This window comes from Fusarium solani (genome assembly GCF_023522795.1).
Source record: "Fusarium solani strain SB1 chromosome Unknown bctg00000002, whole genome shotgun sequence".
Lineage (NCBI taxonomy): Eukaryota > Fungi > Ascomycota > Sordariomycetes > Hypocreales > Nectriaceae > Fusarium > Fusarium solani.
Window position 1 is genome coordinate 4355778 of NW_027072155.1, and position 11496 is coordinate 4367273.

Genomic DNA, 11496 nt, shown 5'->3' on the forward strand with positions numbered 1-11496 from the left:
TTTTAAAGTACCACATCTTCCTACTTGGTCGGGCTGTCAACCTGGATAACCACAGGATCCGAGGAATCAGAACAATCTCCAGAGTACTTTCTTGCTGTGTACCCATCGAGCTGCGAACTATTAGCCTGTTGTCTCCCAGAGGGGGGATTTTACATACCCAGCGAACAACAAAGAGCCAACTTGCAAGAGCTATGCTGATACAAATCATTGCAATGTATCCCTTGCGCCAGTACGGAGCGTCGTCAGCCGGATACAAGACGATACCCCAAAATGTCCACAAAAGTCCGTCGCTAGCGGCCATCGAAGCAAGTATAACACTGCGGGCGGCATCATCTGCAGTGCGCGCCACGATATTGCTTGACCAGCTATATAACAGAGGGTTGATACCGTACGATGTGGAGGAGAGGTAGAGAACGGTGAGGTTTCCGGGTACAGACATGTTTGGAACCAGTAGGACGATCGAGCAGATGATTTGGATGGCGCAGAGAGTGAATCCGATGGTTAGTCTTTGGTTGTATCGATCGATGGCCAACGAAGACGAGAGCTCCGCAACGATGCCGATGGCGTGCGTGGCGATCGGCAAGGTGTTGACCTGAGATTGACTGAAACCATCCATATCCTTGCGATACTTGAGGTAAAGAAGCATTAGACCCTGGACAATGTAGGCTTGCATAGCTGTGGAAAGCACCGAGAAAGTGCAGCAGATATAACTATCACATTGAGGTCAGCATGGTTCTCAGCTTAATCCTTCGGAACCTACATCAAGGGTTGGCCCAGCACTCTCTTGATAAGACCCCATGCCTGGATGTTATGCCCATCCTCACGCTTGGGCGGCAACCGATCAAGGGCCAGCTGACGTTCCTTTTCGTCAAGGTAGGGTGCCTCAGTGATCTCTGGCAGATCGGGAAAGAAGAAGAAGCCAAAGATTGCGATGGGCACCGTAATAATTCCGTCTATGAGAAAGACCCATTGCCAGCCTTGGAGCCCGCCGTGGCCTTCCATAGACTCGTGGATTGCCGCCATCATGGCGCCGGCAAACATCTTGCCAACTTGTCCTGCGACAGTGAACATTGCAGTTCGCCTCGCGATCTCGTCGGACTTGCTATTACTTGGTTAATGGTGCTGCGGGCACTGGCAGGGTGGAAGACGTACTACCAAGAACCCATGATGTAGATAGAACCAGCGTAAGTGCTTGCTTCAGCCAACCCCATCAAAAACCGGACAGCACAGAGTTGAGAGTATGTCTTGCAGGCGGCACTGGCCATGGTGAGTCCAGCCCATACGACTACCATAGCAGAGAGCCATATCCGAGGTCGAATCTTTTGGATGATGAGGCTGCTGGGGATTTGGCCGACCAACATGCTGGATGAGAAGAAATTAGTGGAGAGCTCACCAGCTCAAGGTGGCTGGAACTTACCCGGCCGAGGCCATCGAGAGGAGGACATTGTACTGGTTTCCAGTGAGTTCGAGAGATTCTTTCAATCCGGCCACCTAGCAGTATGATCAGTACGAGAAGCAGGGGTATTATCACAGGGCAGAGCTCACATATGCGTTCGCAAAGGCTTGTCGGTCTTGAACTGAATTAGCTCATCCCTGGTGGCTCATGGAAAGGGAATGACGTACCGAGGTGATTAAAGAAGAAGCTGAAGCAGCAAAAGGTCTATGTAAGATGCTCATCTCAGCAGGGAATCCAATCCAGGGTCACATCAAGTCTTACGAGGATGAAGAAATCTGTAAACTGTTAGATGAGCACAAAACAATCGAAGCCATCAGGGTGCCTACCAAGCTTGCGAATCAGCTTCTTCTCCTCCTTGCTAGTATCACCCCAAAGAAAATCCGTCACTATGGTTGACGTCTCGTTAGTGCACGGCATGCATACAAAGTGGCTGAAACCTACTCTTTACCCTTGTATATGCACTAGCTATTGGATGGTTTTTGCAGCTGGCTAGATGACGCACCTTGGTTTTATGCGGAATTTGAAGCCCTGTTTAATAATGCCGCATTTACGATTGGGCAGAGGAAGCGGGAGCGAATAGTTGCCAAGTGGGCTGACGGGGGGAGCATAGACGTGTCCATCAAGGTTCTCGGTCCGTTCATCTCGCCCGTTTTGCGTGGGACTCGTCTGAGAGAGATAAGATGGAGAGGATATAAACCGTGATCATCCTAGTAGTTTTTCTAATGTTTTTCTAGAGTCTTGCTATTCGTGGGGGTTTCTTTTCTGGTTTTTGAGTCTGAGTTTAGGTTGTTTCCTCTCTTCAAGTTCTCAATCACTTCTCATAACGCCAAGCACTTGCACCAGATACGAGGAGCCAGAGCCAACGCTACCAACAACGACATTATACCTCAGGCTACCTTAAACTGACGCTATTCAATCTTCCCATCAACTCATTCGGTTGAAACACGCAAAGCAGTGCCGTGATCACAAGGCGGCGTTTCAATACGTAGCTGTCATCGAGTGGGTGGTGATGCGTGTGCCCCCACGCCCAGAACGTAATCACCTCTCCTTGGCAATTTAAGCCGAGATTTGCCTCGAATCAAACACGTCGGTTATAAAATTCAGAGGGTTTGAGCCGTCGTGAACCTCCACGTCCCGAAGAACACCTCCACGCGGGTTGAGTTCTGTCTTAGCGGGAGGACGATTTTGATGGCGGGCATGGCCGCCGGCCCGCCGGCAGATGAAATTCCTATCAGCTATACGAGGTGAGCTATTTTTTTTTTTTTTTTTTTTCAAACTCAAGACCTCAGAGGATGTTATCCTAAGCTTGTAAGAGAGCAAGATAGCCAACCTTGAGATGGACAATATTACACGAGACAGGCTGTTCACGACATTCACAATTAATTTCCCCGCCGAGCTAAGTGTGCCTCGGATGAGCTTATTTTCGCACACGGCAGTCGACATTAACCTTAAATCCACTCCAACTCTCCCCTTCTCGGCGTGACAACGTTGAGACAAACATTTATTTGGCCACCAATGCATGTTTTCTCTTGCCATGTGATCCGAGTGGTGCATTAGCCTCCAGCTCTCCGCTTTCTTCCCCTCCTTGAACTCCCATTTCTTGGAATATGTTTGCACATGTTGGTTGCTCTGATAGAAACGCTGACGCCGTATTTGAAACATCAAGAGAACAACCTGTTTCTTCCGGCTGGCTACATATAACACAATGTCAATGGCCATTTCTTCTCGAGGTTGACTGGAAACAATGCGGGGAATTCCTCGCCGAACTCCTCCTCTTCATGACATACGATGGCGCATACAGAAAACACTAAACTCAGGCACGCACAAGCCACAAACCGCCTCGCAGGAGATCTCCCAAACTCAATACAACGTCATCTCATCCCCGTAGCCCCTATCTCCGACGCAGACGACGTCCTCCTCCTCGGATTCCACCTCTACCACCTCGAGGGTTGGACTCTCCCCTCACACACTCGAAGCAGCTGGGTTCATAATATCGACTAGAACCCATCTCGTCCGTGGTGAAGAAATAATCCGCGTATCGCTTGCAGACATCTACACCATCCGGCTCATCGGGAGTGTACTCAAACAGCTTGCAAGTCTCGTCAGAGCCCTGATCCTCGATACAGCTCTTGGCACAGTCTTCCAGGGAAGTCGAGTCGCCATCGGGAAGACCTTCTCTTGCGTCGCGACCCACAATGCCACAGTTGAGTTCACCAGTGTCGTCTTTCAACGTGTACGATGTGCATGATGAAGTCGTAGTCGTGGACGCGGTTGTGGTAGACGGAGCTTCCGTGATTGTTGTCGATATTTCAGCTGTAGTACTTGATGGAATTGATTCCGTGGTAGTTGTTGACGCGAGAGCCGTTGAACTTGAGCCTGGCTTACACGCCCCTGCGTGGACTCCCGAGGCAGCCAGCGCCGCAACGGCGAAAGACTTGGCAGAAGGCATTGAAGAGGCCAAGAGAATGGAGATGAAGAAATGAAAAAAGAGCAGAAAAATACGGGGTTCGCGATGGATTTATCAATATTGCCCCTGAGCTTTGACGCCACCTAGTCCTAGTGCGGATAAGCAAAAGCAATAGTTCTGGAACTAGCAGCACAACCCCTGAGAGCTGAATTATCTGCCCTATCACGTTGGAGATTGCAATACGAGGATGACGTTGGCAAGATCTGAATATTGTTAGAGCAGTTCTTGAGTTCTTCCTATGGACACAGAGTGAGAGTTGATATGTCGAGCTCATTATTATTGTCGCATAAAAGAATGGATATCATAAAAGAGATATGTGCGACCAGAAGATAAACCCCTTCTGCAAAATATCTTCAACAACTTTTCGACCTCAAAAGAAGGTAAAGGTATCACAACATCAACGCTTCATCAAAACCACGGCTACGCTTGCTCATAAAACAACAACGCTCAAATCTTCTCCTCCTTTCCAACCTCGACAGCCTCGCCAGTTCCAGGGGCCACGACAGTGACTTTGCCCTTTTCGATGTCCTTGGCGAGGTTTTCGAGGCGGCTGACCTTGTTGTGCTTCTTCCAGGCTGGGTGACCAGAGTCGAAGACGTCGTCCATTTCTTCGAGGGTGAAGCCCTTGGTTTCGTGGGCTGTGAGGAACATGTGGATAAAGGCTGCGGCGTTGACTGCGGAATGTTAGCTAGAGTCACTTAAGAGAGCTACGGTACCTACAAGTGCCAAAGATGTAGTACATCTTGTAGCTAGATTGATCAGTTAGTGGCATATTTCCAAAATTCTCGCGAGAGCTTACTTGATGTTCCACACTATTCACAACATGTCAGTAAATACTTCAACTTGGAGAACAGGGCACACATACGCAGAGGCGGCACAGCAAAGGCAAGCACCATGTTCCAGAACCAATTAGTCGACGTGCTGATGGACACGGCCTTGGCTCGAATCTGAGACGGGTAAATCTCAGCTGGGTAAGTCCATGAAGTCGGACCCCAAGTAGTGGCAAAGGTAGCAACAAAGAGGTACGAGCACGCAACGATGGCTGAAGAAACTGGGCGGTTGTCCTTGACGACCCAGCTGACGTCTGAATCGGGATCGTCCTGGGGTTGTCCATAGTGTTGCTGTAGAGCACCTATTTCCTGTTAGCTTTAAAACCTTGGATGATCATTGCTCGAGTAACTTGCCTGTGATGAACAGCCAAGTCATCATAAGGAATGATCCAATGACCAAAGCCGGACGACGACCGAACTTGTCCAGGTACAAAATGGCGGGTAGGGTCAACAGCACGTTGATGATGTACTGAATGGACGCCGTCAACAGAGGGGAGGCAATGTTAGCGCCCTCCATAATGTAGACGATGTAGTCTGCACTCCGTCAGTAAGCACACCCGACATCAGTAGTTGCTTCCACATACACATCATGATGTTCATGCCACAAAGCTGACTCCAAGCCTGAATACTCATGCCCAGAATCACACGCTTAAGCATCCTCCTCGTAACCAAATTCTTGTAGCTATTAGCAGCCTCCTCACGGTCAAACCGCAGCGAATCCTCAATCTCACGGTACTGGGCCAGGACTGTCGGATGCGTCCTGTCGCCTTTTCCGTGGAGGTTAGCCAGCGTCTGGAGTGCCTCCTCCCACTTGTCTTGCGAGGCGAGCCATCGGGGACTGGACGGGAAGAAGAATAGACCGACCAGGAGGACCCAGGCTGGAATCATCTGTACGCCCCAGGGGATTCGGAAGGCTGCTGTTGACTGGTTCTTGTCGTCTGGTCCGCCGTCAATACCGGCTGCGGCGCCGTATTGGATGAAGTATTGAATGAGGATACCCCAGGTGATAGCCCATTGTTGCAAACTAGACTGTTAGGATAGTTCGAGTGTATGAAAGGGGCACATACCTGACTACTCGTCCTCGGATCTCCTTGGGCGCAATCTCGGCCTACACCTGTCAGTAGTTGGAACAACCGTATAGAAAAACTCGAACCAACCTGGTAGACGGGAACAACAGCACTAGCAATGCCAACGCAAAACCCAGCAACAACTCGTCCTGTACACAGCATGCCAATATTCTGCGAAGCACACTGCAGAATACTACCAACGATCCATAGCACACAACTAATCTGAAGAGCAACCCTTCTCGAGTACCGATCAGCAAGAAACGACGAAAACAAGGACCCAACGAGGGACCCAGCTGGCATGGAAGCCGTGATGGCGCCCTGACGATACGACTTGGGGTTGTCAAAGTACTGCTTATAAGCCTCGGTGCCAAGGACACCCGACATGGACGAAATGTCAAAACCGAACAGTCCGCCACCTAACCCCAAAGTCAAAAAACTGCCAAGAGAGGGGCCCTCAAGGCCTAGTCAAGCCTTGCAGGGAGGCTTTCTCATGAGGCGTACCTATGGCGGCGAAGCCGCAAATGAAGTAAACATTTGAAGCCTGATACATGGCGTTTATGTGGCGTAAGGGGTCGAGTATTTACTCAACAAAGTCGACGCATGTGGTGACCCCATGGTTTTTTCGGGGGCTGTGTGCTGCTTAAAAGACGAGCGGGACATCCCCTGCATTCATATGTTTGTTCATGGGTATTCAGGCCACGCACCGTATGTTGAGTCAGAAGATCCTCAAGAGGGGGGAAACCGTTGCACGGGCCGAATCAGCAGTGGCTTTTGTGTAGCATTGAGGATGGAGAGGTTTGTTTACCTGCTTGTATGGTAACAGGATCAGCATATTGTCAAGTTCCACGAGGTGTGGTGTTTCTGAGCAAAGCGCATGTTCTCGCCAGATTGATTCACGGCCTGGAACCTTTCGTATAGTAGGTCACACGCAGTAACACGCAAGGGGGGAGGGCCTCGAAAATAGGCAGAATTGTTCTGTGTCATGTGTGAGTGGACCATGCCATGGGAATAGCATCCTTGGCTATATTCCTGTCCGGCATTCGGCACCCAAAGTTCCCCCCTTTCAACATCACTCCACGGTTGAAAGTCCTTTCCCCGCAAGATCGACGTCAGCAGGATACCGATCCTTGTTGCATCACAGGCGGCACTCGCCGAGGTATATCGGCTCAGGGGGGAGGGGCAGTTCCGCTCTGCCATGAGGTTGCGGCGGGTAAGGGACCGGCCGGGAAACGAGAAATCCTTCACCGTTGACTATTAACGGTCCGAGTATCCCCGGATCGTCACAAGCCTCAAATCAGTTCACTTGTACAGCATCTTTCACTCTCACGTGTCGTCACCAATCTCGCCTGATGCAGGACGCCTCCCCTGTGGCTGGTTCAGTAGGGCCGATTCTCAACCCCGGTCGTGCATAGATCTTCAATTGCAGGAATAAAGAACCGCCCCCCGGTTTGCTTGTCAGGGGATAGGACAGGGATGATCAAGTAACCTTAGCATCAAGCTTGCTTCAACTGCGTGCTTCCCACCTTTCCCGGCAATAATGTCCCCGACCATTCGGTTTACCATTCTCCCGATATCCGACGCGGCATGACAATCCATGCCCGACAGGGACAGTGCAACGTTACGCTTCCTTGCTCACTGTCTGTCAGCAATGGACTGAGGTTCGGATTCTGATCGCCGATTCGTTACACATGATGCTGAACACATGTCTTCGGCATGTAGCGGTTGTTCTAGGCATTCCCCGAAAGAGTTGGTGATACTGGCGTGTTGCCATCACCATCCACTTCCTTCACCGCCAGGATAGGATTCCTCTCCGCCACCCTGCGTAAAGCAGAGCAAGCAGTGAGAAAAGGTGTCGTCCAAAGACAACGAGGTGTTCATCAGTCACAGGCCGGCAAACAGGCGTTGAATGCGAATCTTGCGGCCAACGCCAGACGTGCAAGGTTAGCAAAGGTTCTGGGAACTTGTCAGCAAGGCAACCTGTGCAACAGGAGCTGCCATCACATCGGCTTCGCGAGGTCATCGTCACTGCAAGCAAAGGTCAGTAGCCCAAACAAGAATAATTTGTGTCATTATCGGCCACTAGGCCGTCATCCGAGGGAAGCTGATGCATGCGGAGAGACAGCGTAGAAAGCTGCGAGCCATGTGCGCCAAAGTCGAACCAGCCTCCAGATCATGACGGCGTTAATTTACAGGTTGCGGAATCAAAACAATGCAAAAGCAAGACCGTGTCTTTGCTGCCACCGGGTCGTCGTCAATGCCTCCCGTCTAAACATCCATTTTCGTATCCGCAACTCCGACATCAAAATCATGCATATAGAACCGATGGGTATAATGAAATGTTGGCATCAGCAAAAGGTGAATCAAGAAGAACAAGGTCCGATGCACTGTTCATGGCAGTGTCGGAGAAAGTCTCGCTGCATCTGGAAGGACGAGTAATCGCCCTCTAGGATCACCTCGAGGATGTTTCCTCGATTCGGGTTCCGGGCAAGAGCCGTCATCCTATCACGCAACGTGTTAAACGCGTCATGGAAACGGGAGAGGATGGCCGGGGTGTTTGATGATCCGCCCGAAATATCGTTGCCAGGGTTATTGGGGTCGATGATGGACAGGCGATCCTTGTTCTTGTAGCTGAAAGTCGACACGTCGTTCTGGGAGCTCGTCAGCAGAGTGGAGGGAATAGATCCAATGAAACACACCTTTCGAATATACCCAACCGGTCGGGTGAGAGAGATGGCGTTGGTCTCGTAGCGGAAATCGCGGCCGTACAGTTCCAAGAACTCGAGGAGCATCTCGCCAAGGTTGTGCTCGGGAACGAGACTGCGGCTTTGGACCTGTGGGTTGAGTTGCAGCATGCTGACGACCAGGCAGATAACCGAGAAACCACCAATGCCTCCATTAACAGGCTCGTTGAGACCACGCATGAGAAGGAAGTGCTTGATCACAGTCACGAGAATGGGCATGGCAGGATAGAGCTGCTTCCACCGCAGGAATGTGTCGACGGCCTGAACACCGCCCAGGTTCTCAAACGAAATGTCCACTTTCAGGCCAGTTTGCTTGTCAACGTACTTAACCAGGGGAACCCGGGCATGCGCAATGACCTCGATTGAATCGGCATCGGCAACGCGTTGACTAGTGAGGAACTTGGAGAACTTGTACAGCCAACTCTTGGCTGCCAGGTAAGTCGGTGGACCACCTCTCATGTAGCTTGCTGAACAGACAACCAGGTCCATGTCTGCAGTGGGGAGGTATAGGCCGGACATGTAGGATCCAAAGGGATGGACCGTCGCGCTCGCAAAGTTTCTACCGTCGCGTCGCATCGCCTTTCGCAGGTTCTCGACAAGATTGTCGCGGATGCGCTGCTCGAAATCGCGGGGTTTCACGTATTCGTAAAAGTCAATGATCTCCTTGTGTAGCCTAGAATGCGTCAGCCTGACTCAAGTGGTGACTGTGTCGACGTGTTGCCGGGGCCAATAGCGGCAAGCAACACGCGATATGTCGGGGTGGTGCAAACTTACCGAAACGCCATGTCTGTTGTAGCAGAGTGGTCAACTGTCGCCCAAGGGCAGGGATCCTCGTTCGACTTGGGCTGCCAGTTCGACAGCAGCATGCCCTTAGCAGGTTTGGTGCTGATCTTTTTGAGTTGGCCATAGTCAGGAGGCTTGATCTCGTCGTTTGCTGTTCGCTTGCGAGAGCCGAGAGGGCCACCAGTGTCTCTTGGAGGTAGGGCTTGGTGCTTGGGTCCAGCTGGCAGGGGCTCTTTTACCGCGTTGAGAGGTCCAGTCGAGGTCTTCGGCCCAGAGGGGGCGTTCGTAGGCGGTGGTGGTGGCGGCGGCGGCGCTTCACGCGGGGAGGGGGACTTCTATCACTTCGTCCTCACTGGCCTCATCTTCAGTGAGATCAAACGAAATAAAGTCCTCAGCTTCGGTTGAGGCGGCAAGTTTGGCAGCGGTTTCATCCTCGACTCGGGCCTTTCGGATCAACTTCACCATGTCTCTCTTCTTACGCGTGCTCTCGTCGGGGCACGGAAGTGCTGTGTATGGATCGGGATTGGACCACTTTGGCGCAGCATCACCAGATGCAGAGTCGTCGCCGGTTTTGGCGCGCTTCTTGGAAGGACCCTCTGTTTCCTCGGAGTCGGAAATGTCCATCTCAAGCTCATCATCGTCCGAAAGCTCGTCGATGGATCGGAACTTGGCTGTACCCTCTTCCCCTAGGCGCTCCTCAGGAAGGTTTGCTGTCGCGCCAGAAATGATGGCTCTCTCGGAAGGATGAGGCGGTGGCTGCCATCGTCGGCCACCTCGTCCACGACCTCGACCAGGCTCTCGGCGCGGGCGATCGTATGAACGGCGATAGTTGTTGGGCGGGTAATCCTGGATTCCAGCGGGCTTATCAACACGGAAAGTGAAGTCACTCTGAGGCATTCGCGGTCTATATGAGTCACCTCCGCCAGGCCGGAAATCATCGCGCGGGGGAGGACGAGGAGGCAGGTCGTGTCTGCGGTCGGGCCGCCAAGTGTCAGATCCGATGCGACCGCGATCATGTGGGGGAGGGGGAGGAGATGGGCGATAGGATCTGTTATTCCTATTTGGAGGTCCTCCCTTCTTCTTGTTCGGTTTGTTGCGCACCATGGTTGCGGTGTTTCGAGGGCGTTGTTGATTGATGAAACAATTTTGGCCTTGGTCGCGAAGAAGAAAAAACGAGGCTCGCGATCATCGGAAGAAAAGCGCGCTAGACGGAAGTGGTGGGGGCGAATGGAGGGGGGTTAGTCAGCAGAAAGTGGATCACGGTTTTGGGAGGGTGCTACCCTAGAGCCACACGTTGAGCCCGAAATTTGCCGCTTTTGCGGCGTTTCTCTTCATCATGGTAGCTCGTTATCATTAAATGAAAGATTTTTAAGTGTGCTGCGGCCGGGGTAGTCGTATTAGGTTAAAAAATAAGTATGGTCAACGTTTATCCTAACTCTGTGGGTTTCAATGCTGAGATGGAGAGGTGGGCCTTTTCATGACAAGGCCCAGGTGAAACTACAACGGTCACCTTTTACAAAGAACGATACATTGCTTCCTTGTTGAAACGCGATTGCTTAATGTGCCACGTGATAGATTTAATACATATGTGATTGATTCAGATGCAAATACTGCATCATCCCCCTTCAACCTCACGCCTTGGGATCATGCGCCGAAACCTCAATCTCAACCGCCATGCCGGGCGCGCCCAGCTCCTTGACACCAATCTGGGTCCAGATGGGCTTGTGGTTGGGCATCCACTTCTTGAAGTTCTGGCTCATCCTGGCCGTGATCTCGGGCGTGATGGAGAGATGGTACGAGTTGACTCGGAAGACCTGATCCCAGCCCTTTCCTCCAGCGGCCTTGAGCGCCGTGTCGACGTTGACAAAGGCTTGGTCGATTTGCTCCTCGACGGACTCGGAAAAGTTGGGGACGCCGTTTTCGGCGGTCCAACCGCCTGTGATGAGCGTGTTAGTACCCAGGTGAGATAATGTGCCCTTGGAGACTTACCCTGGCCGCTGGCTTCGATTCTATCGCCAACTCGAACAGTCTGCATGTAGCCTAGGTTGTCGCGGGCCCACTCGCCGGCGCCCTCATAAGCTGAATACTCGAGGTGAGACATGATGTAATAGCTAATTGGTAGTGAGAGAGAGATGAGTTTGTAGAGTCGTGA

At 51.7% G+C, this 11496-nt stretch overlaps 5 protein-coding genes across 5 annotated transcripts; all 5 read right to left on the reverse strand.

Moving 5' to 3' along the window:
* Window positions 1–20: 20 nt before the first annotated feature.
* On the reverse strand, window positions 21–1361 carry MRS44_005329 (uncharacterized protein; the record flags this gene model as incomplete). The annotated part of the gene is made up of 4 exons (XM_065622555.1): window positions 21–110; window positions 158–710; window positions 761–1102; window positions 1153–1361. 4 exons carry the CDS (start codon window positions 1359–1361, stop codon window positions 21–23), a joined length of 1194 nt encoding a protein of 397 aa, XP_065478627.1.
* A 1986-nt stretch (window positions 1362–3347) lies between these two features.
* On the reverse strand, window positions 3348–3905 carry MRS44_005330 (uncharacterized protein; the record flags this gene model as incomplete). The annotated part of the gene is made up of 1 exon (XM_046268581.2): window positions 3348–3905. The coding sequence occupies one exon, from the start codon at window positions 3903–3905 to the stop codon at window positions 3348–3350; it is 558 nt and encodes a 185-aa protein (XP_046123870.1).
* Window positions 3906–4370: 465 nt separating this feature from the next.
* On the reverse strand, window positions 4371–6370 carry MRS44_005331 (uncharacterized protein; the record flags this gene model as incomplete). The annotated part of the gene is made up of 9 exons (XM_065622556.1): window positions 4371–4597; window positions 4644–4672; window positions 4723–4735; window positions 4789–5023; window positions 5151–5287; window positions 5338–5777; window positions 5821–5861; window positions 5911–6236; window positions 6322–6370. The coding sequence occupies 9 exons, from the start codon at window positions 6368–6370 to the stop codon at window positions 4371–4373; spliced, it is 1497 nt and encodes a 498-aa protein (XP_065478628.1).
* A 1810-nt stretch (window positions 6371–8180) lies between these two features.
* On the reverse strand, window positions 8181–10448 carry MRS44_005332 (uncharacterized protein; the record flags this gene model as incomplete). The annotated part of the gene is made up of 3 exons (XM_065622557.1): window positions 8181–9234; window positions 9336–9657; window positions 9698–10448. 3 exons carry the CDS (start codon window positions 10446–10448, stop codon window positions 8181–8183), a joined length of 2127 nt encoding a protein of 708 aa, XP_065478629.1.
* Window positions 10449–10975: 527 nt separating this feature from the next.
* On the reverse strand, window positions 10976–11445 carry MRS44_005333 (uncharacterized protein; the record flags this gene model as incomplete). Its single annotated transcript, XM_046273263.2, has 2 exons — window positions 10976–11280; window positions 11334–11445. 2 exons carry the CDS (start codon window positions 11443–11445, stop codon window positions 10976–10978), a joined length of 417 nt encoding a protein of 138 aa, XP_046123866.1.
* Between the last annotated feature and the right edge of the window lie 51 nt (window positions 11446–11496).